Below are 25,934 nucleotides of genomic sequence, written 5' to 3' on the forward strand. Positions count from 1 at the left end.
CAAGGGGAACCATATCAGGTAAAGGGAGCCAAATTCCAAGGACACGGAACTGAGAAATATAGACACTCATCTCTCTGCGGAAGTTCATCAAATGCTGAACTTTGTCAGAATTTTGTCTAGCCTGACAAGAGCTTCATCTTTGAAGCCATGGAAAGCCAACAAGGTTAACAGGTGCTTCTCATGAAAAGATATCTGGAAGTTACCTAATTCTAGAAGTTTCTTCACACAGTCTACCCTCTGGTAGATGCAGGCCACATAGAGGGGTGTTCCAAGCTGAGGTACTTCTTGGTCAATGTTAGCGTTATTTGCCAACAGAATCTCCATGCACTCTCTATGACCTGGGGGAACACAAGATAACCTCACTCAAGTAAAGGAAACATTGACTAGTCACAGAATTACAGGATTGCTTATCTGGAATGGGCTTTAGAAATCACCTAGATTCTTTTTCTTTTTTAAGCAGGAAAATTTTTTTGGTTATCTTAGACATCTCCAAAATAAAACCACTAAAAAGGAACATGCCCATGGTTCCCCCACTTAAATTCCTCTTTGCGGCCCACAAGATACCTCCAACCAAAGGGCACCATGGAGTGCAGCTGAAATCGCTCACTAGAATGAACCCTACCTGTTTACAAATAAAGGCTCCAAGATCCACAGGGGCAAATGACTGATTCTATTATTACTGTAAAAAGCCAGTTCTCAAAGGCAAAGCCCAGGCCTGACCCCTCTCCATTACAAATCTCTCATTCTCTTCTTCTGCCATGCATGTAAGGTTGGGTCTATGGCCACACCATGCAGTAGGCCTCCTTATTTTGGTTAACCTGGAAGACACCTGTGAGAATTAATAAAAAGTCTCAAGTATAAAATATATTTAAATGTACTTTCAAGTTTAGTGGCTAACAAGAACTAGGTAAGCAAGCATTGTCCTTAAGAGTTTCCAATGAATAGACACGATTAATTTGCAACATATGAATGATTTGTTCAGGGGCAAATTCTTCTGAGATATTGACAGAAACTTGTAAAGAGTTTGTGTTCTCTTTGATGATGTAAATGTTTCCTTAAAACAATCTTATCATCACTGACTAACTTAACCAACCTTTTCTTTATAGACAACATAAAAGTAAGTAAGCTTCATTTCAAACTGATTTATCACAAATTCTGAAATAATGTATAATTATGCATCGAAATGTACAAATGAGGGTTCTGTGGATTCAAACTATCTGTTCACATAAGTAAATATTATACCTGGATTATAACATCAATATGTCACAGTATTGACTCAAACTGACCCAGCTTGTTCATAGAAGTTTAAGCTATAAGAATCCAGAAATAATATCTAATCAGTATCAAAAAATGGCAAACAGGGGACTCTCTTGTCCCCTCCTGGCCTGAGCCAGGAGCTCTGTCCTTTCACTTTATCTCTAAATAAAAGCCTCTCCCTGGCTCTCCTACCTTGAGTGTTCACGAAGTTCATTCTTTGACTCCGTGAACAAGAACCCCAGCACCATTTTGGGGGGCTCATCCAGGATAACTTCAGAGATGGGAGCATCCTCTTCAAGTTTAAAGCCAGACACACCTCTGGCATGCATTTTAAAGAGTTGGGAGCAATTTAAGCCCCAAACCCTGAAAAAGAAGTACCTTATCTTCTGCATATAAGCCTGGCCTCAATACAAACTCTGATTAGAGAGGCTTGGCCCCTGAGAGAAGTATACAATATAATAAGGTTATGCAGCTAACTTTATTTTGCCACAAGGAAGGAAAATGGTCAAAAGTCCTATGGGCTACTACAATATAAAACTGGTTTTCTAAATCCTTTTATTGGAAATCTATTCTACTTATTGGGTTCATCATTATCCTCAAAAATTGGGAGGTTTTTAAACTAGACTCCCTGAGACAGAAATTAATCTTCTGTAATACAGCTGGCTTAAATCTTTCAAAAGAAAAGAATGCTTAAAGGGAGGCTTGACTTTGTCAGGTTTAGTGAAGGTTTTGTAAGTAATCTAGCATGGTTGTTAAGAATGCGTGAACTAAGTAAGTGTAGTAACTGAACTTCTTGGCTGCAAGGATGTTGGATTAAAAATATCCCACATTCTGCAAAATTCCCAAGCCTCCAACATCAATGGACTAGGAGTGTTTTTCATTGATATGGTCACTTAGCTTCCATTTTTATAGCATCTCTTGGTTTAGAAGATATAATTTGGCATATCAAACCCTTAACCAATTTTACTCAAAAGGCCTTAAATGATACTATCCAAGGAATAGTTCTCCTAAATACTAAAGTTAAACTAATGTGCCAAGCAGTTACACAAAATAGAATGGCACTAGACATCTTAACAGAAGGACAGGGTGGGACCTGTGCTATAATTAAAGTTGTATATTGTGTGTATATTCCAAATTATTCACGAAATGTCTCTGATTCACTCCAGGACCTCTAAAAGCAAGTCCAAGCTACATCAGGCCCAGAAGTCCCATACAGTACTACAATATGGAGCTGGTTTTCTAAATACTTTTGAAGCCATAAAACTGTAAATGGTGATGGAAATGGGATCCAAGATAGAAGTGCCCATCTTCGGAGGCCCTCTCAACTGACCAGTGATGGAGACCTAGCTGTACCCTTTACTGTGAACCCCTCTCAGCAGGAAGCAGCCAGAGTGGTTGTTGCCCACTTTCCCTAGCGGCAGCTAGGGTCTCCATCTGTAGAGCGGGGAATGAGACAGGGACCATGGGCTTAGATAGAGTAGGGTGAGGGCCTCTGGAAAGAACAAAGCAAGACAATCCATTGTGGGATTTGCTTTGGCTGCTGGGGGGCCCAGCTTGTTTTTCTGACTTTACCCCGGCACTGCTTTTCTTCCTCCAGCCCTAAACAAATGATTTGCAACTTGGGCAATGTAGCAAGCAACCCCAAACAACATAGGAAAAACAGGAAGGATTCCATCTTGAAAATAAGATTGCATCTTAAAACCCAGTTAGTTAAAAAGTAGCTTTCTTGACAAACAGACAGTAACTCAGCCCACCTTGGGAGCAAAACAGGCAGTCTTGAGTGATATGCTCCCAGACCAGGAAGCTGCTATCCTGGGAGGAAATCAGAGCAGTAAAATTCTTATAAATAACCAGAAAGACTAATAAGAAACTTAATGTCTCTTCAAAGATAAACATTTAGAGACCATCTGGTGGATCTGCATCCCTAGCCCTTTGTCTCTCAACCACCTATGAAACCCCTGGACAACGCACCACCACGGGGCTCTCTTGTCCCTCCTGGCCTGAGCCAGGAGCTCTGTCCTCTTGCTTTCTCTTTAAATAAAAGCCTCTGCCTGGCTCTCCTAAAAAAAATAATAACAATAATAATGGCAAATATAGGGTATCTAATAAACATTTTTGAAAATTCTTATCCTTTTTCTTTTTTTTTTTTACAGAACAAACTGAGCCTAGTTTGAGTAAAATTTAAGTATTCTCAGGAAGTTTCTAAAAAAGAAATATATAAAAGTCAAATGATTAGCACTAATTTAACAGCATCTAAAATATCAAATTTACTATTTATCCTTCCTTTCTGTAGACACAGGTCCCTAACATGCTTTCATATACAAAAAAAAAAAATACGTGGAGACACATGAATCCATTGTTTACAATAAGCACATATATAGATATTCTTATAACAGACACTCCATATATAACTACCTAAGCACTGGGGAATTACTTAAGTGATTTCAAACCATTCCCATTTTAAAATATTTGGATGGAAATTCAAATAATAGATTGATTTTACTTAAAATGAATTGTTTTTAATTTTAAGACTTTCATATCATTTCTGAAGTAGAGTATTTCCCTACAACTTCAAGGACTTACTTAAAGTTTGAGAAATGAGCAACATGAGTTATTAATCAAAACATGTTTATTAAATATGTATAGAACATCAAAATGATAGAGAGTTAGGTCTTTAGAATCATTTAAAGCAATCCATTGCAAAAATATATTACCAAGTAACATGTTTAATAAATTGGGGGAAATCTTTCAGTATTATCTTTTGAAATAAAGACTTGTATCCCCAATTTTACCAGCAAGATCACTGTTTCAGAGTGTTTTACCTTTTCTGTTGTATTTCTGATCTCAATATAAGAGAATAACTCCACCGCTGGGTGACACAGAAATGTTGCTCTTTAGGTGTGGCCTTTAAAAAATGGCCTTGGCCTTTCAATGGCATCTTCTTGTTCATGTCTCATGTATGCACAGAGTTTTTAAATTCCTTAATTTTAGTCTTTTCTCTCATTTCAGAAGTAAGTGAGAATGTAGGAGTCTAAAGTCAACATCAAGGTTTCCAATGTCATGCTTTTTAAAGTTGCAACTTTTTTTTCAATAACTAATGACCTTGAAGTCATCAGCTCATCTAGAGTTTATTGCTTGTTGTGGACAGTTAGGTTTGATCTTCCGTTAGAGATAACCAGACACTTGCATAATTTATTTTATGTTAGTGGTTAGCTTTTATGGGCCTTGGGTGGTGAGCTGTTCTTTTCTAGTCAGGACAGAACCATAAGAACAGCGCAACTCGTGGAAGTCACCCCTGCCGTCCTGACTCCATGAGCTGCCACCAAGACACCAGCAAAGAGCCTCAAGAAAGGCCTGCCAAGAGACTATCCCCAGGAAGCAGGACACCTGACACACAACCCCAGTCCCAGGTTATGAGAAGAGCTGGTTCATGCCCATAGTGGTATTTCCTGAAGATTTACGCAAACTGAACTTACTGCTGTGGGATTCCTATGCCACACATGGTCTACTGGTAAAGAAGACCTGGGTGATCCTCGCCTGGTGATCACTGTACCACTGATTCCTGCAGACTGGAGTGAGCCCACCAGTGTTTTGTGTGCACTGTGATGGCCTATTTACCTCTTTTCACTGCCTCATGGATGGGTGAAGCCAGGTGCACCTCAAGCTGGGACTTGGCTCCAAACTCCAAGAGCACGTTGACACAAGCAGCGCTGCCGCTGCAACAAGCATTGAAGAGAGGCGTGGCGCCGTGGACGGTCACTCCATTGACCTAGGGAAGGGCAAAGAGAGACCCAGAGGGTTTGCTGTTCCTCTCTGGCTATCTTCAAGTCAATTCCTGCACATTGGCCTGGAGAAAGTCCCCATGCTGGTGAACGGGGAAGCAGGGGATTTCTAAATCCTTACAGGATTATGTCTTACAGGTATCAACAGTTTATCAACTCTCACCTATAAAGAATATCACAAGTGGGTAAAATGGAATGCTTTAAAAATGAATTCATGGGTATTCTAGAGCCTCTCAGGAGCCTTCTAATTGTTGAGGGGTGGTCCTATATGGTGGTTAAGAACATGGCCTCTGGAATTATTAGCTTGGTTCAAAGTCCAGCTCTTTCTCTTTTATTTGCTCGGAGATCCTGGTTGGGATACTAACTTTCTGTGCCTCAGTTTCTATCTGCAAAATGAGGATTATAAAGGGATCTACCTCATGAGGTCACTGGGCAGATCAAGTGAGTTTAAGCCATGTGAAATGCTTAGAATGCTGCCCGGTGCCCAGTGAGCATTCATAAACATTGGCAACAACATTTCCATTAATATGGAGCTAACCTCCCCTCCCAATCAAGAACAAGCATGGCAGGAACTAAAAGGACTACAGAAAGCAGCTGGTGCCAAGCCCCAAAAATCTCCTCGGCAGTTCCCCACTGTTCTCTGTATCTTGGCACAGATTTCCTTTCTGGTCTACAATAACCCATACAAATTGCACATGCCAGCAGTGACCCCTGAAAAGATCGCAACCAAGCCAAAGGCGCAAAGAAAACAGCCATCAACATGGTATCTCCAACCAGCCTCAGTGCCTTCTACGCATGTGGGAGACACGTGAGAACTAGCACGGCTTGGGGTGTCTCTGAGTGTCAGCAGTGGATTAGGAAGAACACCATCTGGGCGCCAAGGCATTCTGGCGGGGGGTACCGGCTCTGACAGGACCAAAGTGTAGGACAAGGAGGGCTTTGATGGCAAACCATTTGTCTCAACAACTGTGACAATCAGGATCTTCAACTTTCTTGTTTCAGAAACAAAAAAGATATTTCCCCACAGTGCTAGGAATGCCCCCATCAAACTGGAAAGTTAAAGATGAGATGCTACAATGGGAGAGACAGGCCAAGGACAGGGAGAAATGTGTATAATTCATACACTCCAGGGGGTTCTAACCCATTTACATTTTTACTGAGAAATATTTGGTGGAACTGGTTTGATTTGTTTTCACTAAGTATCACCTTATCCTCAGTCCAGTAAGTCTTCTCATTTGATTCCCTGTAAGCTTCTCTCTCAGTTTTTGGGTCAGTGAACATTTATTGAGCACCTACTAGGTGCCAATGTTTTGGAAATAAAGGCATGTAAGACAATTGCCTCTCCTTGAATAGCCTGGATTCTATCAGGGAAGACAAGCACAAAGAGTTCATTTTGCTACAATATTAAATGTTTTAGATTCTGATAGGAGCAGGACAAAGGAGAACATAGACTTGAGAAACATTTAGGATGTGGTGATTAGATGGGGACGTGGAAGAAACAGGATGATCCCAGGCTTGGAACTTGAGAAACCAGGAGTATGTTTCACTTGGCCTCTGAGGCTGGACTCCAAGAGGAACTGGTCCCAGAGGGAAGAACTGGGTAAGCACAGGTTTGAATGCATTCTGAAAATCCATTTCCTCTTACTCCTGTTTTGACTTACATGTTAAATAATATAATATTGACTATTCCCTTGTAAGATTGCTGAAGACAAGGGACCACATCTTAGTCTGTTCTTTGCTCTGCACAAAACCTCTAGGCCCTGCTATTGTCTGATACTCACCACCAGCAGTCTGCCTGTGACTCCAGTCATCTAGTTTGAAAGGAAATGGCCCTCAGCCAACCTTGCCCTCATCATTACATGGGAGCTGACTAAGTGATAACTTCAAGCAGCACTTCTGAATGGAAATACCTGGGCACTACGGCATCCTGAAAATCACTTGGCCCAAAGAAGACTTCTGTGTTCAGGTCTACATGTAGAAACCCAACTTCCATATAAAATGCAAAGAAAACCTTCGTTAAGCACTTAGAAACATTTCAGCTCAGGAAAGAACAAAATAGCAGCAGACTCACAGACTCCAAGAAGGGACTAGAGGTTACCAAAGGGGAGGGGTGTGAGAGGGTGAGTGGGGAGGGAGGGAGAAGGGGATTGAGGGGTATTATGATTGGTACACACGGTATTGGGGGGATCATGGGGAAGACAGTGTAACACAGAGAAGACAAGTAGTAACTCTGTGGCATCTTACTACACTGATGGACAGTGACTGCATTGGGGTATGGAGGGGACTTGATAATATGGGTGAATGCAGTAACCACAATGCTTTTCATGTAAAACCTTCACAAGAGCGTATATCAATGACAACTTAATAAAAAAAAATTACAGCTCAGGAAACAATGAATGCAAGGACTGAGTTAAAAAAAATTAGCAACAAAACAGTATCTGGCAACTAAATAAATATCATTGAGATTTTCAAAACTTTCAATTGTAGAATTCTTTTTTGATATTTGTATTATATAGAGACTCAGTCACTCCTTGAGAAAAGATAGAATTTGAAAATACAATAAAATTCATTTTGCAGTTTGTTTTCAATATATTACTTACTAAAAGCTCATTTAGTTGGATAATTTTACTCAGGAATAGAATATGAAAATACGATAAAGTTCATTTTGCAGTTTGTTTTCAATATATTACTTACTAAAAGCTCATTTAGTTGGATAATTTTCCTCAGGAATAATAGTTGTTGGCTTGGCATGTAGAATTAAGAGTGCTTTTTGTGGTTGCTTTTAAAATAGGTTCTTACTGAAAAGATGGCGGCATGAGAGAAGAGACAGAGGCTTCCTCCTAAAACCATATACAGTTAGAAAATATAGTTGGTGCAACTAATCCTGACAGGCACCAGACTGCATACACCTGGAGAAAAGAGCAGACCTCACCAAGCAGGGTAACGTACCAAAGCTGTGGCTCGGCAGGACCCCAGCCCTTCCCTGACCCCAGCTCACTGGCAGGAGGAAGAGAAACTGAGCAGGGAGGGAGTGGAAGGCTTGGGACTTCTGAATACCTAGCTCCAGAGAGCTGCGCTGGGAGCACAAACCTACATTTCATGGTGCTTTCCTCATACTCTTCTGATTATGGGGTTGGAAAGCTGGGACAGGCGGAATTCCTGGGGAGACTGGGATTCCAGCCACTTGTGGAAAGCAGGGATCCATATCCGGCTGCTCTGGGACAAAAGCTTATATCTGTGTGCTCGGCCCACTAGTTCAGGCAGTGGAGACAGGCACAGCAGCCCGGAAGCAGGAACAGCTCTTTCCTCCCCCCAGGCACCAATACCGCTCCCTTGTGACCCCTGACATTGCTTCAGGGACTGAGCAGCTCCAGAATAGAGCTTCTGGACACTAGAGGGCACCATATATGAAGATGAAACGCCAAAGAAACCTGGTCCAGAGTAAAATTATTAATACAACTCCCAAGAAAGATTTAAATGATATGGACCTCGTGACTCTTCCTGAAAGGGAGTTCAAAATAAAAATCATCAACATGCTAATGGAGGTACGGAAAGACATCCAAGAACTCAGGAATGAATTCAGGTTGGAGATCCAATCGTTGAAGAGCACGATGGAGGGTATTAAAAGCAGGTTGGATACAGTGGAGGAGACAATAAATGAAATAGAAACCAGAGAAGAAGAATACAAAGAAGCTAAGGCATAGAGAGAAAAAAGGATCTCTAAGAATGAAAGAATATTGAGAGAACTGTGTGACCAATCCAAATGGAACAATATTTGCATTATAGGGATACCAGAAGAAGAAGAGAGAGAGAAAGGGATAGAAAGTGTCCTTGAGGAGGTAGTTGCTGAAAACTTCCCCAATCTGGCCTCTCAGGCCATGGAGATCCACAGATCTCCCAACACAAAAGACCCAAGGAAGACAACACCAAAACACATAGTAATTAAAATGGGAAAGATCAAGGATAAGGACAGACTGTTAAAAGCAGCCAGAGACAGAAATAAGATCACATACAAAGGAAAGCCCATCAGGCTAACATCAGACTTCTCAGCAGAAACCTTACAGGCCAGAAGGGAGTGTCATGATGTATTAAATGCAATGAAGCAGAAGGGCCTGGAACCAAGATTACTTTATCTGGTAAGATTATCATTTAAATTTGAAGGAGGGATTAAACAATTTCCAGTAAGCAAAAGCTGAGAGAATTTACCTCCCACAAACCATCTCTACAGTCTATTTTGGAGGGACTGCTATAGATGGAAGTGTTCCTAAGGTTGAATAGCTGTCACCAGAGGTAATAAGACCACAGTAAAATAGGTTCTTACTAATGTTTTACAATAAATTTTCCAAGATCAGTTTTCAAATTACTTTAGTTCAAGTTGATTTTTTTTAAAGGCAGCATCAAAATTGTGAAAGCTTCCTGTGAATTCCCTCATCTGGATGTTCACACGTGGGCACAGAGGCTGCATGGAGAGGAGTAACTAGCCATTCAGGATGTGGATGCAGATTGGGCCAGGCCTGCGCACTTCTGGTGAGCCCACCCCCAGGGGTCACGTCTCTTTAAGGGTTAGCACTCGCCCTGGGCAGACTGAGTTGGGGGACAAGGGTGGGACTCACGTGTGCTCCCTTTTCCAATAAGGCTTTAGCGCAGGCCACATGACCTCCAAGGCATGCCTCGTGGAGAGCAGAGACCCGGTTAATTGTCACGAGGTTCACATTGACACCCTACAGTTTGGAGAGAAGTGGGTTAAAGGCGACATTCCAGTAGCAATGAAAGCAACACTGTCACACACGTTTCTGAAGTGCTCTGGGCCTGTGGGCATTACATAGAGGAGTGGGGGCTGTGACCTGGGGCTGCTTAGACAAGGCGAGGGAGTCTTGAATTCATTTATTCACAAAGTCTTATTCAGCATTCTGGGCCAGGCATTGTGCTCATGTCTGTGGGGTCTTTAAAGCTTATGACGTGGGTCTCTGTCCTCCAAGAGTCTAGTGGGGAGACAGAAATGGGGGGGAAACCAACAAGGGTATCACTACACCGGAAGCATGTTCAAATTTCAGTTGGGAGCATGGGGTACCCTCAAATCTGGCTTGGGGAGTAAGAGGAAACTTTGCAAATGAGGTCACATTTAGCTAAAACTTGAAGCATAAAAAATCTCACGCTACAAGGCAAAAAAATGAGTACTCCATCAGGAGGGAACAGAACATGCAAATGCAGGAAGCCAGGAGAGTGTGGCCACAGCTGGAGAGTTGCTATTTCTGGATCAGAAGGAGCCCACACATGACAGAGGCAGGAGAAAGGTGAAGTAGATGGGGGAGAGGAAGGTCAGTGAGCTGGAGCCAGATGGTGAAAGGCCTTGGTTTCCAAACAGGGGTGCATGTCTTCTAGGGGATGAGGTGCCTTTCAAGTCTGTGAGGCTGTGGACGGTGTGGAGCGAACAGCTTAGGCCCTTGAGGTAAAGCACACCAGTAGCGGAATAGAAGATTGCTTCAAGAGGTAGGGGTGGAAGGAAGAAGAACCCTGAAGATGTGGTGATGAGTCCAGGCCCAGGATGGCGTGGGCCTGCTGTGGGCGTGAACCGCAGTGAGTGTAAGGAGCAGGCAGCAGAGTTCAGGGGGTGGAACTGGATCTGGAAGAGAAGGACAGCTCCACGCTCAAGAGCAGAAAGTAGGTGGTACTCCTAGGACTCATCTGCCACAGCAGCAGCGCCTGCCTGCCACTGCACCAGTGTGGGGAAGTCTCTGCAGTGCAGGGGCTGGGGATGGAAAACAGGGTGCGCCCCCACCAACCCTTACCTCCTTATCCAGGTAGAGCACCTCTGTCCAGTCCTAGCACATTCCCCCTCCCCATAATACCCTGCTCCACCTTGGAGTCCAGGTGACAGATGACAAGATCAGCCAAGATGCTATGCCCTGATTTTAACAACCTAGCCCTTAACATTTCCCCCCATGATTACCACCTCCTGTCTGTGAAAAGAATCAGGTCCCTGCCAGGTCCAAGCTGAGTTCTGCTTTTGATTCTCTGCCTCATAACTGACCTGTTGAAAGCCTAGTGCATGACCCTGAACCCCAAAGCCCAACCTAAGTCCCCACGGTCTCCTGCCAGAGACTTCAGCGGGGCTGGCTGATCCCTGCTGTGACTAGCAGCTGGGCCCGCCCACCAGTGCTTGTCCCCTCACCTGGGGCCTCTCTTCGCTTCCTTGGTGGTCCTGAGTGTGACATTATGACTCTAGAGCTGTGCTACATATTTCAAATTGGGTATCTAATACAATCAGAAAAGTCTTTTCCTTTCCCTATATATCATTTCCTTTTGAGAAAATAAGAAAAACAGGCCAGTCCACAAGGTGGCAGCCATGTGCCAGAAAAAAACTGATCCCCTGCAAACTCGCAGGATCCCTGGACTTGTACAAATGCAATGCTGGGCAGGCCTGAAAGAACATCTAGGATGAATCACCTTCACTGTGCATGAGGAAATGGAGAAACAGAAAGTTCCAGTTTTGAAGGAGGCTGGAGGCCACCCAGCTGTCAATGACAGCCAGCCCAGTCAGGAGCTCCTGGATCCTTAGTTTAATGTTTTACACCACCACACTGTCTGTGAGATAAAGTACAAAATGAAGTAGAATAATACATTTTTCACTAGTGTGTAAGGGTAAAGAAGTGGGATGTACTCGGAAAAAGTTAACTCTGAAAAATGCTCCTTACATAGTAGGAAAACTTGTGCAATCCCAACAGTTGGTGGTTTAGTGTGTCTTGCACCAATGTTAAATTCTTATTTTTGACTACCATCATTATGTAAGATATTCACATTAGGGGAAGCTGGGTGAAGGTATAGGACCTCTGCACTGCACTGTCTTTGCAACTCTTCTTTAAAATTATTCCGAAATAAAAAGTTTCTTTAAAAACACTAATAGAAGTATTGAGGTGGTGTGGTGGGGGTGGGGGGGCAGTGAGAGAGAGAAGGTAGACGGAAGAGTTTTCACTACGTACCTTTTTATACAGTTAATTTTTGAACTATGTGACTATATTACCTATTGATAACAATTAAATCACATCAAATTTTAAGTGCTTAAAAATAAACAAGTGCTAAAATCAAGCAGAGTCCATCTGGTAATTCCTGGCAGTACTGCTTTCCTTTTGCTTCTACTTTTAAAGTCACATAACTCATAAAAGAAAAAGAAAAAAAAGGCACACACACAGAGCAATGCACCCAGCTGTTCAAATGCAAAATGGTAAGGAAGCCAGGTTCGGTGGGAGCTAGCATGGGGGACACGCCTGATGACTTGCTTCCTCTGAACACGCACAGACTCTAAAACAAAGTCAATGGAGTGGGTCTGCTTTCTTCCATTTCACAAATATTTACTAGGCTGCTACTCACTATTCAAGGTACTAGGGATAGTCATAAATAAAAATAAAGTATATTTAATAACTAAGACTTTAATAAGCCTTCCTAAAGGAGTAAGATTTACCTGTCAACCTACTGTAATGTTTGCTCTTGAAACAGTGTACCATCAGGGAGGGCAGCCTCTAAGAGGGCTCCTGGTGGCTTGAGTCCTGGCGTTGGCTCACTGTGCGATCCCCTCCGCTTGAGGGTGGGCTGGATTTACTGCCTCGCATCTAGTGAACAGATTGCATCAGAAGTGATGGGATGTCACCTTAGGAGGTCAGGTTATAGTAAGAGTCCCTTCTTAGGCACTCCCTCATGCCCTCTGGAAAGCCATCTGCCATCTCCTGACGCAGCTCTACAGAGAGGCCCATGTGGCAAGGAACCGAAGAGAGCCAGCAAGCTCATGAGTGAGGTTGGAAGCAGATCGTCCCCTCAGTGGAGCCGTGAGATGACTGCAGCCCTGGCTGCTTTTCAGCTGCCTGTGAGAGACTCAGAGCCAGAACCACCCACCAAGCTGCTCCTTGGCCCACAGAAACCGTGAGAATCTAAGTGTTTGTTTTCAGCCATTATATTTTGAGGCAATTTGTTATGCAGTGATAGCTGATTAATGCAATGTCAGGGCTGTTGTTACTAAAGCACACTGGGAGAATACAAGGTGAACTAGTGCAACATAAATTTGAGAGCATCCCCCACCCCTCACAGGGGAACTTCCTATGAGGTAAAGGAAGGTCCTGGAAGGGAAGGAAGGAACTGGGCAGAAAATGAGCCAGATTCCCAACAAAGGTGAGCCAGGAGGAACAAATGATGACCTATGAGAGGATACGGACACCGAGACGGGCCATGCTGGGACCCGGATGGGACAAGCAAGACTTCTGCTACAAAGCTAACAAAGAATGACACTTGATACAGCATAAGCACAGGGCAGCAAGTCTGCGGTTTCCTTACCTGTGCAATTAAAGTTTTAAGGGTCAGTAAGCGTCCCTGGGCCGCAGCTTCATGAAGTGGGGATCGATCAGCCCAGCAATCTGAAACATAAATCAAGTTCAGAGTCAAGGTCTGGAGTCTTCTTGCACAGCTCAGTCATGCTGCCCACCCACTGTGAAAGGAGGTTGGGGAAGAAGAGGGAAACATGTCCACAGCAGGCTCTTTCATCAGCCACTTTCACGGTGACAAGCCACTGAGGGTACAGTCCATTTCTTTGGTGGTGTGTGTGGAGGGAGCACAGCCCATCTCTCTGGCTTTCTGAGACAGCTTTAATAACCAACAGATTGAGTTCAAATAAATACGGCTCCGTGCTTGAATCCAAGAGCTCTAAATAAGGCAAAGTGAAGGGCCCCGCTGGTCAATGGGCTTGCCTGCTCCCATCATCTTCCTGCCTCTCTGCCTCTCTTGAGCCCTAGGAGTCAGCAGCCTACACACCGTGAAGGAGACACTTGTGGATCAGGGCAAATGGATTTGCTCTCAATTCCCCAGGTAATTGTGTCTGTTTCGTTTTGGCAGTGAGGCATATCTATTACTATAATGCAGATGTCATTTTTCAGTTGGCACAGTCCCCCCAAAGTTTCTGTGGGCAGTTGAGCATGATGGCTAAGCATGGAGCCAGTGGGGCCCCACCGCACGGGTTCAAGTCCTAACTCAACCCCTTTCCGCCAAGATGGGCAAGTTACTGAAATTACCTGAACTTCAATTTCCTGATCTATAAAATGGAAGCATAGTAACCTAGCATTTAGCAAGTGCTTTGGTTTCTAAACAGACCAATAATAACATATCTGTAATGTTAGGCACTCAAGCAACTTCTGTTTAAGTACACACAGTAGGGCAGCCCTCTAAGGAACAGCCTCAGCAAACATATTTTTCTTGTAGTTGCTTGTCAGAAAAGAAGACTAACTGCTTACATGGACATGTGAGAAGTAACCCTCTGCTGACCATGCCAAACGACAATCATTTGTTTTGAAAGAAAACCCACTGCAGTTTGCAAAATGGTGGTATTCACACTGTAACTGTGCTCTTCACACACTGACTAGTACGTGATCCAGTTTGGATTTAACGCAAAGAACCCATCTTACCAACATTTTCTAAGTAAGCCTGATGGTGTTAAGAATTCAAGTTTTCCTATACCTGCAACTTTGGCAGAAACAATCCCACCCAAGCGGAATTACGTGAATTTGAACCTGCTCGAGGCCTCAAGGAACGAACTTTCTAAGAGATGATAAGCAGGACTGTCAACATTTCAGTAAGCCCTCTTCTTGTATCAAAACTCAGTTTTTATCTTCTCTAATCCTTTGGGAAATGAAGGTAGGGTGAACTCTACAAGACTGGATTGAAATTGGAGCATTCGGTGCAAAAATGTGATTTTCAATATCTGTGTGTATACATATGTGCATGAGAAGCACAGTGCGCGAGAAAACGTAAACCAGGACTTCTTGGACAAATGGCTGATTCTAGGGCTGGACCAGCACAGTATAACATGGCCCTCAAACACCTTGCCAGACAGTAAGGCAGTGCTGAAGGAAGGACGGCTTGGAGAGACTTCCACTGGTCAACTATGGGACTATTTGAGCATCAAAATAAATATAAATAGTAAGAGATTATACCTTTCACCAAATAAAGTAGGAATCTTTAAGTCCTCACTGATATAAATGAATATGTAAATAGTGAGGAGAGGAAGATCTTCCTTACAGCAGAACACCAACTTCAAAATATAGAATAAATAATAGAATCTGACTCAAATTATCTCTTCACAAAATAATTGCTATCTATAAAGGGCACAGGGGTAATTTTACAGAAGAACGAAACTCTAAAAACAACCTTACAGAAGAACAAAACTGTAAGAACACCACCTTGCCCAAGGGATCAAAGTTAACATCAGGAGTGACAGAACCAACTGGCCCAGTGCGCCATCTGATGGGACACGAAGAGTGACATCACGTACTGTTGGGCAGAATGCAATGAAAAGGACACACCATCGCTTATGTGATAATCCTGCTCAAAACGCACAGCCTGAATCTAATCATGAGGCCCTGTGAACCAATTCAAACCGAGGGGCCTTGTACAAAGTAACTCACCTCTACCCAGTTCAAGGACGGACTGAGGAATGGCTCTAGATCAAAGGCGGCTGACAGGAGACACCACCTAAAGGCAACCTGTGCACCTGGATTGGACCCTTTTGCTGGTCAGTACATATTAGGACACTTGGGTAAACATGAATGGGGGCTCTGGGCAAAGAGAACTGGGAATTCTTTGTACCACTCTTGCTACTTTTCTGTCATTTTGAAATTAGTTCCAAAATAAACAAGTTTGTGTGTGCGTGTAATTGCTGGTGTTTTCATATTCCTATATGAATGTGTAATGCATTTACAATAAGGAAAATGATAAAAGCTTTAACATGGTAATATATTGTGTCTGTATCTCCACTTGTTTCTCAGTCAGTTACACATTGATGAGTGGAGTATTTTTAAATCTCTTGGGACATTTCTAATTTGCCTAAACTGGGAATAATGAGAGAATGTATACATATAATCCTCAATCCTCAATTACTCAGCCTTGGTTTTCTTCTACTACATTCCCATCTCATTCAATGTGAACTATGCATCAGACATGTTGCCCTCCTGCCTAGTGGCTCTTGGAAATGCACGCTGGCACTGGCGGCTAGGAGGAAAGCCTTCCCCCATGGATGGCAACTCAGCCCCCTGACCAAAGTAAGAAGTCAACACACAGCCATCATTTCATTATCTTGTTCCAACGATAGCCAGTCATCCCGAGTCACCTGAAGGTATAGAAGTATTTGATTCAAAAATAAGAACAAGATTAAAGTGATCACTTGTTACTACCAGATGGCACAGTCCCCCCAAAGTTTCTGTGGGCAGTTGAGCATGATGGCTCAACTTCAAATATCAACATGAAATGACTTTATTCTTTCTTAAAGCTTGCCTCCAAGTGGGCTGCAGTGGCTCCTTGCCTTCTGGCAAGCAGGAATTTAACCACATCTTCATCCTATTTCTACTAACTTGCTGTTACTCATCAGTCCCAGAAGACCCACTCTGTACACACAACTGACAGAGCTCACACACCTAATGCTGAGTGAAGGAAGCCAGACACCAAAGAGCGTGTTCGTGTGATCTTTTTCTACAAAGTGCAAAAGGGGCCAAATTCACCTTTGGTGTGAGGAATCACAGGAACCCCGAGGAGGGGCAGGGCTTAGGGAAGAGGTATGGTGGGGGCCATGCTGATCTTAGGCAGTGTCTCGCTCTTGGGAGCTGGCACCTGATGGTTTGCTTGTGAAAATCCATCCAGCTGTTCACTTTGGATCTGTGCACTTGTCTGTACTTACATCACACTAAAATAAAGAGATTAAAAACAACCAGGCTACTGGTCAGTCCACTTTAAAACTGTAATCTCCGTTCCTCTGCCCACTTCTGGGAGGGTATGGCTCTCTCCGCCACCTGTACAGCTGGAGGCAGAAGAGCAGTGCATTCTCACACGCCCCCAACTCCTTCTTCTAGGGTCCGGCCCCTCTGGTGCCTTGGTGGTGGGGAGAACAGAGAGAGAGAGAAGATATCTCCCAGCTAACTGGAAGAGGCCAGTCCTGCTCACTCAGCCTCTACTGATGGCCTCAATCCTGGTCGGTGGTCTTGCCCTTCCAACCACACCAGGGGTCACTGGCATTTGGCCACCTCTCCCAGTGTCCCATCAATGCAGCACCCTCTTGGTGCCCCCAACTCCCACCCCATGCTTCAGAGGTCACAGCAAGACTATGGGGCCACCTCCCAATCCAACAAGAAAGAGGGAGTAATGGGTTGCCCTGGGCTTCTTTTTCCTTAGTGAGTAGCACAGGGGGCACTCCGGTGAGTTGTGTAAGCAGATTTCCAACTGGAGTCAAACACCAGGCTCCCCTCCTTTCAGGCACCCCTTATCTCAATTGCCTTTCTCCTAGAGCCCCCCGCCCCTGCTCTTCAGCAGAGAAGGGAAGAGCCTTGTTTCCTGGCCAGAACACCCCACAAGGCATGACAACCCCTTTACCCCAAAGGAAGAGCTCTTACTTCTACCAGGTGGCAGAAATAGGGCTGAATCCAAGATTTCGGCATTTCAGAGCATGCCATGTTATGGTTTTAAGAAATGGTGTTTAACTTCTGCCCATCCTCCTGGTAGATTTACTTGTCTGGGATGCTCTGCTATAGGAACTTTCTCTCTAGAAATAGCATGAAACAAGTGAATCGTATCGCCTTAAATGCAGAAATCCTTTTTGTTTCCCAACTGGAAACAAACCACTCTCAAGGAAGTCACCTTTCCAGTCACATTAGTTTTCCAGCACTTGCGTCAAAGGACCTTGATGAGTTTTCCCACAAAACCCTTTTCCAGCAACTCTTCCGGGCAGGGTGGAGGGTCTCTCCTCTTTTTCTATTCTTATTCCCAACACACCATCTCCCCCTCTGATCACTGTTTTCCAAATTGGAGCTAATTGTGAGAAATTAGGGATAAAAGTTATTTGGCAGCTAGGGAGTTTTTCCATTCCTTTCAGGAAATATGCAGCCAAGCTCTCCAAATAAATGAATGCATAAGTAGGAATCAACCACTCTCTTCGAAGGCAGTCTATTTTTGGTTATTTGGCAGACTGCCTGTGTCACAGGGCTGCAAGCATGTTATAAAGATAGTTTACTCTACAAATATATTTGCTTGTTCCTGATGAGGTGTACGGAAAATGTTCAAGTACTTTTTCATTCCCGCTTTGACTTTTTCTCAGAATGTGATTTCTATCTCTAGTTCTCAGATTCTTTGAATAACAAGTTCATGACAACTTGTAGAACCATAGATTTCAATAACAGTATTGGTTCAGATGGAATACAGCTATCTGAGTTCCAAGTGTTCAAGATAAAAACCAATTCTTAGTTTGAATTTTTTTTTTTGCAATTTTTACTCTTCCTAATTCCAGCAAGTATTTGAGATTGGTTTACTATTTTAAAAACACTAACTGGTTATAACCTATTTATCAAATTTCCAAAATCATATGAAGCAATGTCTTCCCCTGTAGCACTTACCAAAGAAAATTCAAAAGGAATTTTAATTGTGAACCAAAATATAGACAAGAGTCTAGTAGAATTAATGATATCTGAAGTAAAACAAAGGTAACTGGAAAAAAACATAAATTTCCTGAGGTATCTAAAATACTATAATAAAATTCGGTTAAAATGCATATTCTCCAGAACACTCAGTTCTGTCAGGAGATGAACCATGGTCACTGAACACCTTTGTGTGGTGTGTTACAAAGAAGGTTCCTTTGAACCCATTAAGAGCAAGAGACCTGAGCTGAAGGTGACAGATAGGGGGGCAGAGCCCCCGTTGAGGACTGGTTGCCCCCACTTGGGAAAGCCAGCAGGCCCCTGGGATATGTAACCACTGAGGATGGTTGGGCCAAATCTTGAGGAGACAACAGCAACACTGAACAAGCCTAGATGGCTGGGTGGAGGCCAGGAAAATCCTGTCAGAAGGGGAAGGATAAGAAAAAGGAGTCAGGACGAGGGGTGAGGCAGGGGTGTGGCCAGCAAGGCAAGGTCAGTCTTTCGAATTTAGAACAGGCACAACTGATTTTAAGTATAACATTTAATTTGAACTAATCTTTTAGATTTAGATTAAAATAGCAATTTTTTTTCAAAGAAAGGGTACAATAATTCCATAATCTCTTATGTGCAATTATAAAATCTCCCAACTTCTGAAAACCAAGTTTTTCCCCTAGTTTGATGCAAATACCATGGTCAGGACTCAAATTAGCAAGTTATTCTTTTTAATTTGTATTTTCATTTAGTGTTCGTATGTTCACTACAGAAATATCAAAGTGTTTGATCATGGGAGGCCCCGAGGCCCTGCTGCGTGTGCTGTGTAGTGTTCAGTATATACACCGAGTAATCTTCTAGTATCCCCAAAATTCCTGACTCCTGAACACCTCTGGCCCAAGAGTTGTGAAAGCAGATTAACAGCCTGTATCTACACTTTATTTGTATCAAGTTTGATGACCAAGCCCCTGTATTAAATATACCTGTAATTCTGGCCAAATTAGCAAAGGTTGAAAATCATACACCACACCTCTCAGGAAAGTGACAACACCTGCAGAAATATATATGGGCTAAAGGTGGGATTGGTGAGCCTGAGGGAATACGAGGGCCAATGGCAATGTTTCAAACTTAAAAATATATGTATATTATTGGCAAATTACAAACAAAGAGCTTGAAAAATCAAAACTAGTAACAAGCAAACATAGCTTAACTCGATTCTGATGAGTCACCTACAGATGTAATAATTTAAGTCACAAAGATGTATCAAATGAGGTATTCCAGAAGATGAAATTCCAGAATATAAAACAGTTTTTTCCAGAAGATTTAACAGCCAAAAATGTGATGAGGGATTTGACGCTAAGTGCAGCTTCCAAGAGAAAGAGTGCCAGGACCTATGACAGGCCAAACTCTGCCCTGGCTGAGCTTTTCACTGCCCTCCCCTTGTTTTTGACAGCGCTGATGATAGTTTACAGGAACATAATATGCTATTGGAATCAAGAAATTTAACCTTGAGCCGAGACTTTTCGAAGTCAGTTAGCTAACTTACTGATGAAATGTCACATATTTTCCCAACAAACATGTGTCTGACCAATGAGCCACAGAGTAATTTCTGGTTTGAGTTGAACACTTGCACAAAACATTGTTTTTGATTTTTAATCACATCTAGCTTCACGTATATAGCATCTGCCTGCTTTCAGTGTAAAAAGAAAAAAAACACTGCTAGGATCATGTAAAAACCGCTGTTTTAGGCATTTCACTGCCTACATTATCACAGAAAGCCTTATTTACCAAATCCGGATATACCCTCTATTATGGATACGTGTGTATACACACACAACACACAGCCATCCACCCACATATATTATTATGAAGGAAATTAAGCTGAGAGATTATCAGGCACTATTCTCCCCTCACCCCAACCTTTTGTTAATGAAAATCAAAAAATACATTTTTCGCTTTATAACATCAGGCTACTTGCAAATTAAATGAATATTATCCTAGGAGCTTAAACAAGTGAAGATATTTGAGCTAAGGGATGAATAAGGTCTATTTTAAGAGATTTGTATTATGGTTCCAGACATAAATTCAAAGCATGCTTACGTGAGTTTTGACAATTATAAAACCTTTTTAGGAGTGTGCTTAATTAAGGACCACCAGGACAGGAATCAGGCACACCAGCAAGAGGAGAAAACACCTTAAACACGCACATGGCAATATGCACTTTGTTGGACTTCACCTAATTTAAATCATGAGGATGATCTATCCGTGGGAACATCAAAACTCTGTTACTCAAACTTTTAGAAAGCCCTCGCCTAGATTTACAAATTAATAATTTTATTTATCACTTTCTTATTATTTCCTAACATTTGAAAGTAGCATTTCAGATCATAATTAATTTGAAACCAAAGCGAGACGTTTTGTTAAACTAGTCTAAGCAACGTACCTCCCTGAAATGTGTGACAAATGTAATCCCCAAAAGAAACCTCTTTCCACACTCCAGGCCTTCTGACAGTTCCTGAAACTTCAAGATTCTTCTTATTTTCCCCAGTTAATTGAAGCATGTTAATGCCTTGTCTTTGGATAAGGCTGCTGTTATCTGTCTTCAAAGTTGTCTAGTATATTGGAATCACACAGCATAAATCTATGTTGAAACAGAATCCTGGATGCAAATTGAAATGGATACTAGATTAAGAATGATGTAATCCTGGAAGGCCTATGAAACACTAAAAATACATAAGAGAAATTCTGAACTGTTTATGGATAAATACTCCTCTATTGAGTGGCAATCCCAGCAATGACAAGGGTATCTGATTTACTTCTTAGTATCTCACTACAATTAAGGAGAATTATTTCTTGAAAGAAATGGAGACTAAATCCGACAAAGCATGAGTCTTTAAAATGTTTTACCCAAATGTCAGCATTTCATATAATAACCTTGGTTTGCAGTGATTTGCATATAAATGGGTTTAGTGATGGCTTCTTCCTGACAGTGGCAAGTACATAATGATAACTACAAATGACAGCATGAAAATATATACAGCATGCCACTTTGCTGCTTTAAGTCAAATTTATTGATCACTCTATTTGCTGAAGAAACTTAGTCTTGTTAGAATGCATTGTTAAAGTGTGATTAAAAATAGTAAATAAAACAATTCTATCTAAGTATTATTTTGGCTAGTAGAAAAGAGGTTTCTCAAAATACGTTTAGAAAGTCACAACTCTATTTACTTTTTAAATGATAACTGCTAATAGAACTAACTTGCAAAAAATAAAGTTGAAAAAACCCTTCACACATTGGCGCACTCAACACCATTTGCTACTTTAAATAATGACTTTTAAAAACTACCCATTCAAAGCCAAAGTATAAATGAAATCTACCTCCTAGAAATATTATTCGTATACATTACCTAGGAGGTTTTTGTAGATATTGGGAACAAAGTCATATATTTTTTTTACCTGCAATTCCACCATAGATCTCTTCTGCTATTCTAGCTGCTTCTTTTCTATTTCCTTTGACGATATAGAAATGAGTTAGGAGAGCCAAAAAAACTTTAATTAGAAGCTTGAAGAAAAAAAACGTAGCAAACATTGTAATAAAAATGTTTTTAAAGCCATAGGAAACAGGACCATCTTCCATTTTTGCTTCCACTCTGTATAGGTTCTTGGGACTGCAAAATTTCACTGAGTGGTAATTGGCATCATATGACATCTATTTTAAACCTTGTAGCCCTCAGTACTCCTGTTACGGAGAACTCAGTTTGTAGATTTGGCCACTGCATGTGCTGACATTCGTAGCAATGTTAAATTAACTAAAGAAACTTCCTTCTAGACCTATATTTCTCAGTGCTATTTAACAAAGAGGATTCATATCCAAACCTTTTTTTATTCCTACATTCCAATTTTTGCTACATTATGTTGGAAGGCAGGACTGGAAAGATAAACTTAGATCCCATGGGGACAAAGCAAGTTATCTGAAGTCATGCAAAGAAATGCAAATACATCCTAGGCCCGTGTTGGTAAATACTAACCCCGCAACATTTCGTTTTCTCTTAATTCTGAGGTTTATGGGAGATAAAAGGCAAAATCTAAAATAGGGTCAGTTAAAAAAAAGACCATTTACTCTAAGGCAATATTTAGTAAAAGGCCCATCCTGGATGCCTCTCCAAGTGAAGTGTCAGACTGGAAGCATTAACCACTTGCTGAAGGTTTCGTTCATGACAAGGTACCCTAAAAAAGCTCCTAATCACTCAATCCCCATTTCAAGTGTCAGTAAAGGTGTTGACTCTTTCTGGAAAACATGAGCTATCCTTGACTATGAAAGAGTTATAATGAAATGGATGAAGATGCGCAAGTTCTGGGCTGCATGATGTACACAAAGATTCTATGAATCAATACCCTCCTTTGTTGGGCAATATTCTCTTATAACCCTACCTGTCCAACATGCATCAGCTGGCTAATATAAATGAAATTGATTTATTTTTCATTTTCCTCACGTAGGAAAATTAGGTGAGGAAAATCTAGGTCTCCTCTTTCTTTCTTGGCTGTATTATTACATTTTCTAAATTTCCACAACCTAGTAGAAAAGGCAAGCCGAAATAAAATTTTAAGAGCAGACCAAATAAATCAGACTTAATAAATGCTTTACACAAAAATGTGGGAGTTTCTCATGGCATTCAGGCAAATTAGAATGACTACCTATGTAAGAACTGATTCCCTGTACTCTGTTAAAAGGCTGGTGCTAGACAATACAGCCTTGAGTCACAATATACAACACATTCCTTTTAGTGTACCACAGCACTATAAAGATTGTGTTGTTTCCACTCTCAAGAACAGATAACAGATAGGGTTGGATTACCTGGTAGAGTGCCAATGTATGAAAATACATGGATGAACACAAGTATTTTTGTTCTTTCCATGTCTCCTTCTTCAACTGTACAGGCACACCTCTGAGATATTGTGGGTTTGGTTCCAGACCACTGCAATAAAGTGAGTCAAATGAATTTTTTGGTTTCCCAGTGTCTATGTAAGTCGTTTACAGTATACCGCAGTCTACTAAAGTAAGCAATAGCATTGTCTTAAAAAAAAATGTACATACCTTAACTAAAAGATGTTTTATTGCTAAAAACTGCTAACCATCATCCAAGCTTTCAGTCGTAATCTGTTTGCTGGTATATGGTCTTGCCTCAATATTGACGGCTGCTGACTGATCAGAGTGGGGGTTGCTGAAGGTTGGGGAGGTTGTGACAATTTCTTATAATAAGACAACAATGAAATTGGCTGCATGGATGAACTGTTCATGAACGATTTCTCTGTAGCATGTGGTGGTCTTTGATAGCATTTTACACACAGTAGAACTTATTTAAAAATTGGAATCAATCCTCTCAAATCCTGCTGCTGCTTCATCAACTAAGTTGATGTAATATTCTAAATCCTTTGTTATTTCAACAGTCTTCACAGCATCTTCACCAGGAGTAGATTCCATCTCAAGAAACCAGTTTCTTTGCTCATCCATAAGAAGCAACTCCTCATCCATTCAAGTTTGATCATGAGCTGCAGCAATTCAAGTACATCTCTAGGCTCCACTTCTAGCTCTAGCTCTCGGCTATTTCTACCACCTCTGCAGCTACTTCCTCCACTGAAGTCTTGAACCCCTCAGAGTCATACACGACAGTTGAAATCAGTTTCTTCCAAACTCCCGTGAATGTTGGTACTTTAACCTCTTCCCATGAAATCACAAATGTTCTTAATGGCATCTAGAATGGTGAATCCTTTCCAGAAGGCTTTCAATTAACTTTGCCCAAATCTGTCAGAGGAATCTCTATCTGTGGCAGCTATAGCCGTACAAAATATACAATTGATTTTTGAATAATGTGGGGGTTGGGGTCATTGAGTCCCTGTAGTTAAAAAATCCACCTATAGTTAAAAATCCACATTTTTGACTCTCAAAAAACTTAACAAGAGTCTACTGTTGACTGGAAGCCTTACTGATAACATAGTTAATTAACACATATTTTGTATATGTATTATATACTGTATTCTTTACAACAGACTACAGAAAATTTTTTCAGATTTTTGTGTATCTCCAAAATTTTTTCCAATATGTTTATTGAAAATAACCACATATAACATATACGTGGACCAGCACATTTCAAACCCATGTCGTTCAAGGGTCAACTGTATTTCTTAAATATTAGCACTTCAAAGTTGAAATGACTCCTTGATCCATGGGCTGCAGAATAAAGGTCATGGTAGCCGGCACAGAAACATTAATCTCCTTGTCCATCTCCATCAGAGTTCTTGGGGGACTAGGTGAATTGTCAATGGGCAGTCATATTTTGAAAAGAATCTTTTTTTCTGAGCAGTAGGTCTCAACAGTGGGCTTAAAGTAGTCAGTAAAACACGCTATAAACAGCTGTGCTGTCATCCAGGCTCTGCTGTTCCATTTCTAGAGCGCAGGCAGAGTAGTTTAGCAACATTCTTAAAGGCCCCAGGATTTCTGGAATGGTCAATGAGCACTGGCTTTGACCAAAGCCACCAGCCTCATTTGCCCCTAACAAGAGACTCAGCCTGTCCCTTGAAGCTCTGAAGCCAGGCACTGACTTCTGCTCTCCAGTATGAAAGTCCTGGAAGCCATCTTTTCTAATATAAGGCTGTTTTGTCTAGTGTAAATCTGTTTAGTGTAGTCACCTTCATTAATGATCCCAGCCAGGTCTTCTGGGTAACTTACTGCAGCTTCTCCATCAGCACTTGCTGCTTCACCTGCACTTTGATGTTATGGAGATGACTTCTTTCCTTAAACCTCAGGAACCAACCTGTCAGCCTCCAACTTCTTTCTGCAGCTTCCTCGGCTCTCTCAGCCTTCACAGAAAGGAAGAATTAGGGCTTTGCCAGATTAGGCTTTGGCTTAAGGGAATGTTGCTGGTGGTTTGACCTTCTATCCAGACCACTTTCTTCATTATCAGCAACAAGACTGTTTTGCTTTCTTACCATTCCTGTGTTCACTGGAGTAGCATGTTTAATTTCTTTCCAGAACTTTCCTTTGTATTCACATCTTGGCTGTTTGGCTCAAGAGGCCTAGCTTTCAGCCTACCTCAGCTTTCAATGTGCCTTCCTCACGTGCCTTAAGCTTAATCATTTCTGGCTTTTGGTTTAAACTGAGAGACGTGTGACCCTTCCTTTCCCTTGAACACTTAGAGGCCATCATTGGGTTATTAGTTGGCATGATCCCAATACTGTTGTGTCTCAGGGAACAGGGAGGTCTGAGGGGAGAGAGATGAGAAAGAGCTGGCTGGTGGAGAAGTCAGAACTCATACATTATTTATCAGCTAAGCTCACTATCTTATATGGGTGCAGTTTGTGGTGCCCCAAAACAATTACAACAGTAACATTGAAGATCGCTGATCACAGATCACCATAACAAATATAACCATGAAAAAGTCTGAAATATTGTGGGAACTAACAAAGCATGATA

General features: G+C 41.8%; 1 protein-coding gene across 6 annotated transcripts in view; it reads right to left on the reverse strand.

The window, feature by feature from the left end:
• ASB11 (ankyrin repeat and SOCS box containing 11) overlaps positions 1-25,934 on the reverse strand; it is a 33,816-nt gene that overhangs the window by 4,227 nt on the left and 3,655 nt on the right. The window contains exons 3-8 of one of the 6 annotated variants that reach the window (XM_073227414.1): positions 23,319-23,439; positions 20,907-21,122; positions 13,362-13,441; positions 9,653-9,760; positions 4,876-5,026; positions 204-338 (exon numbers count right to left, since the gene is read on the reverse strand). In XM_073227414.1, the coding sequence (XP_073083515.1) occupies positions 204-338; positions 4,876-5,026; positions 9,653-9,760; positions 13,362-13,441; positions 20,907-21,024 (592 nt within the window). In that variant the 5' untranslated portion in view covers positions 21,025-21,122; positions 23,319-23,439. Of the gene's footprint in view, positions 1-203; positions 339-4,875; positions 5,027-9,652; positions 9,761-13,361; positions 13,442-20,906; positions 21,123-21,919; positions 22,886-23,318; positions 23,440-25,934 lie in introns of those variants that run through there. The other 5 variants (XM_037020533.2, XM_037020536.2, XM_037020531.2 and 2 more) reach the window with 5 other exon arrangements.

This window comes from Manis javanica, chromosome X, assembly GCF_040802235.1.
Source record: "Manis javanica isolate MJ-LG chromosome X, MJ_LKY, whole genome shotgun sequence".
Taxonomy (NCBI): Eukaryota; Metazoa; Chordata; class Mammalia; order Pholidota; family Manidae; genus Manis; species Manis javanica.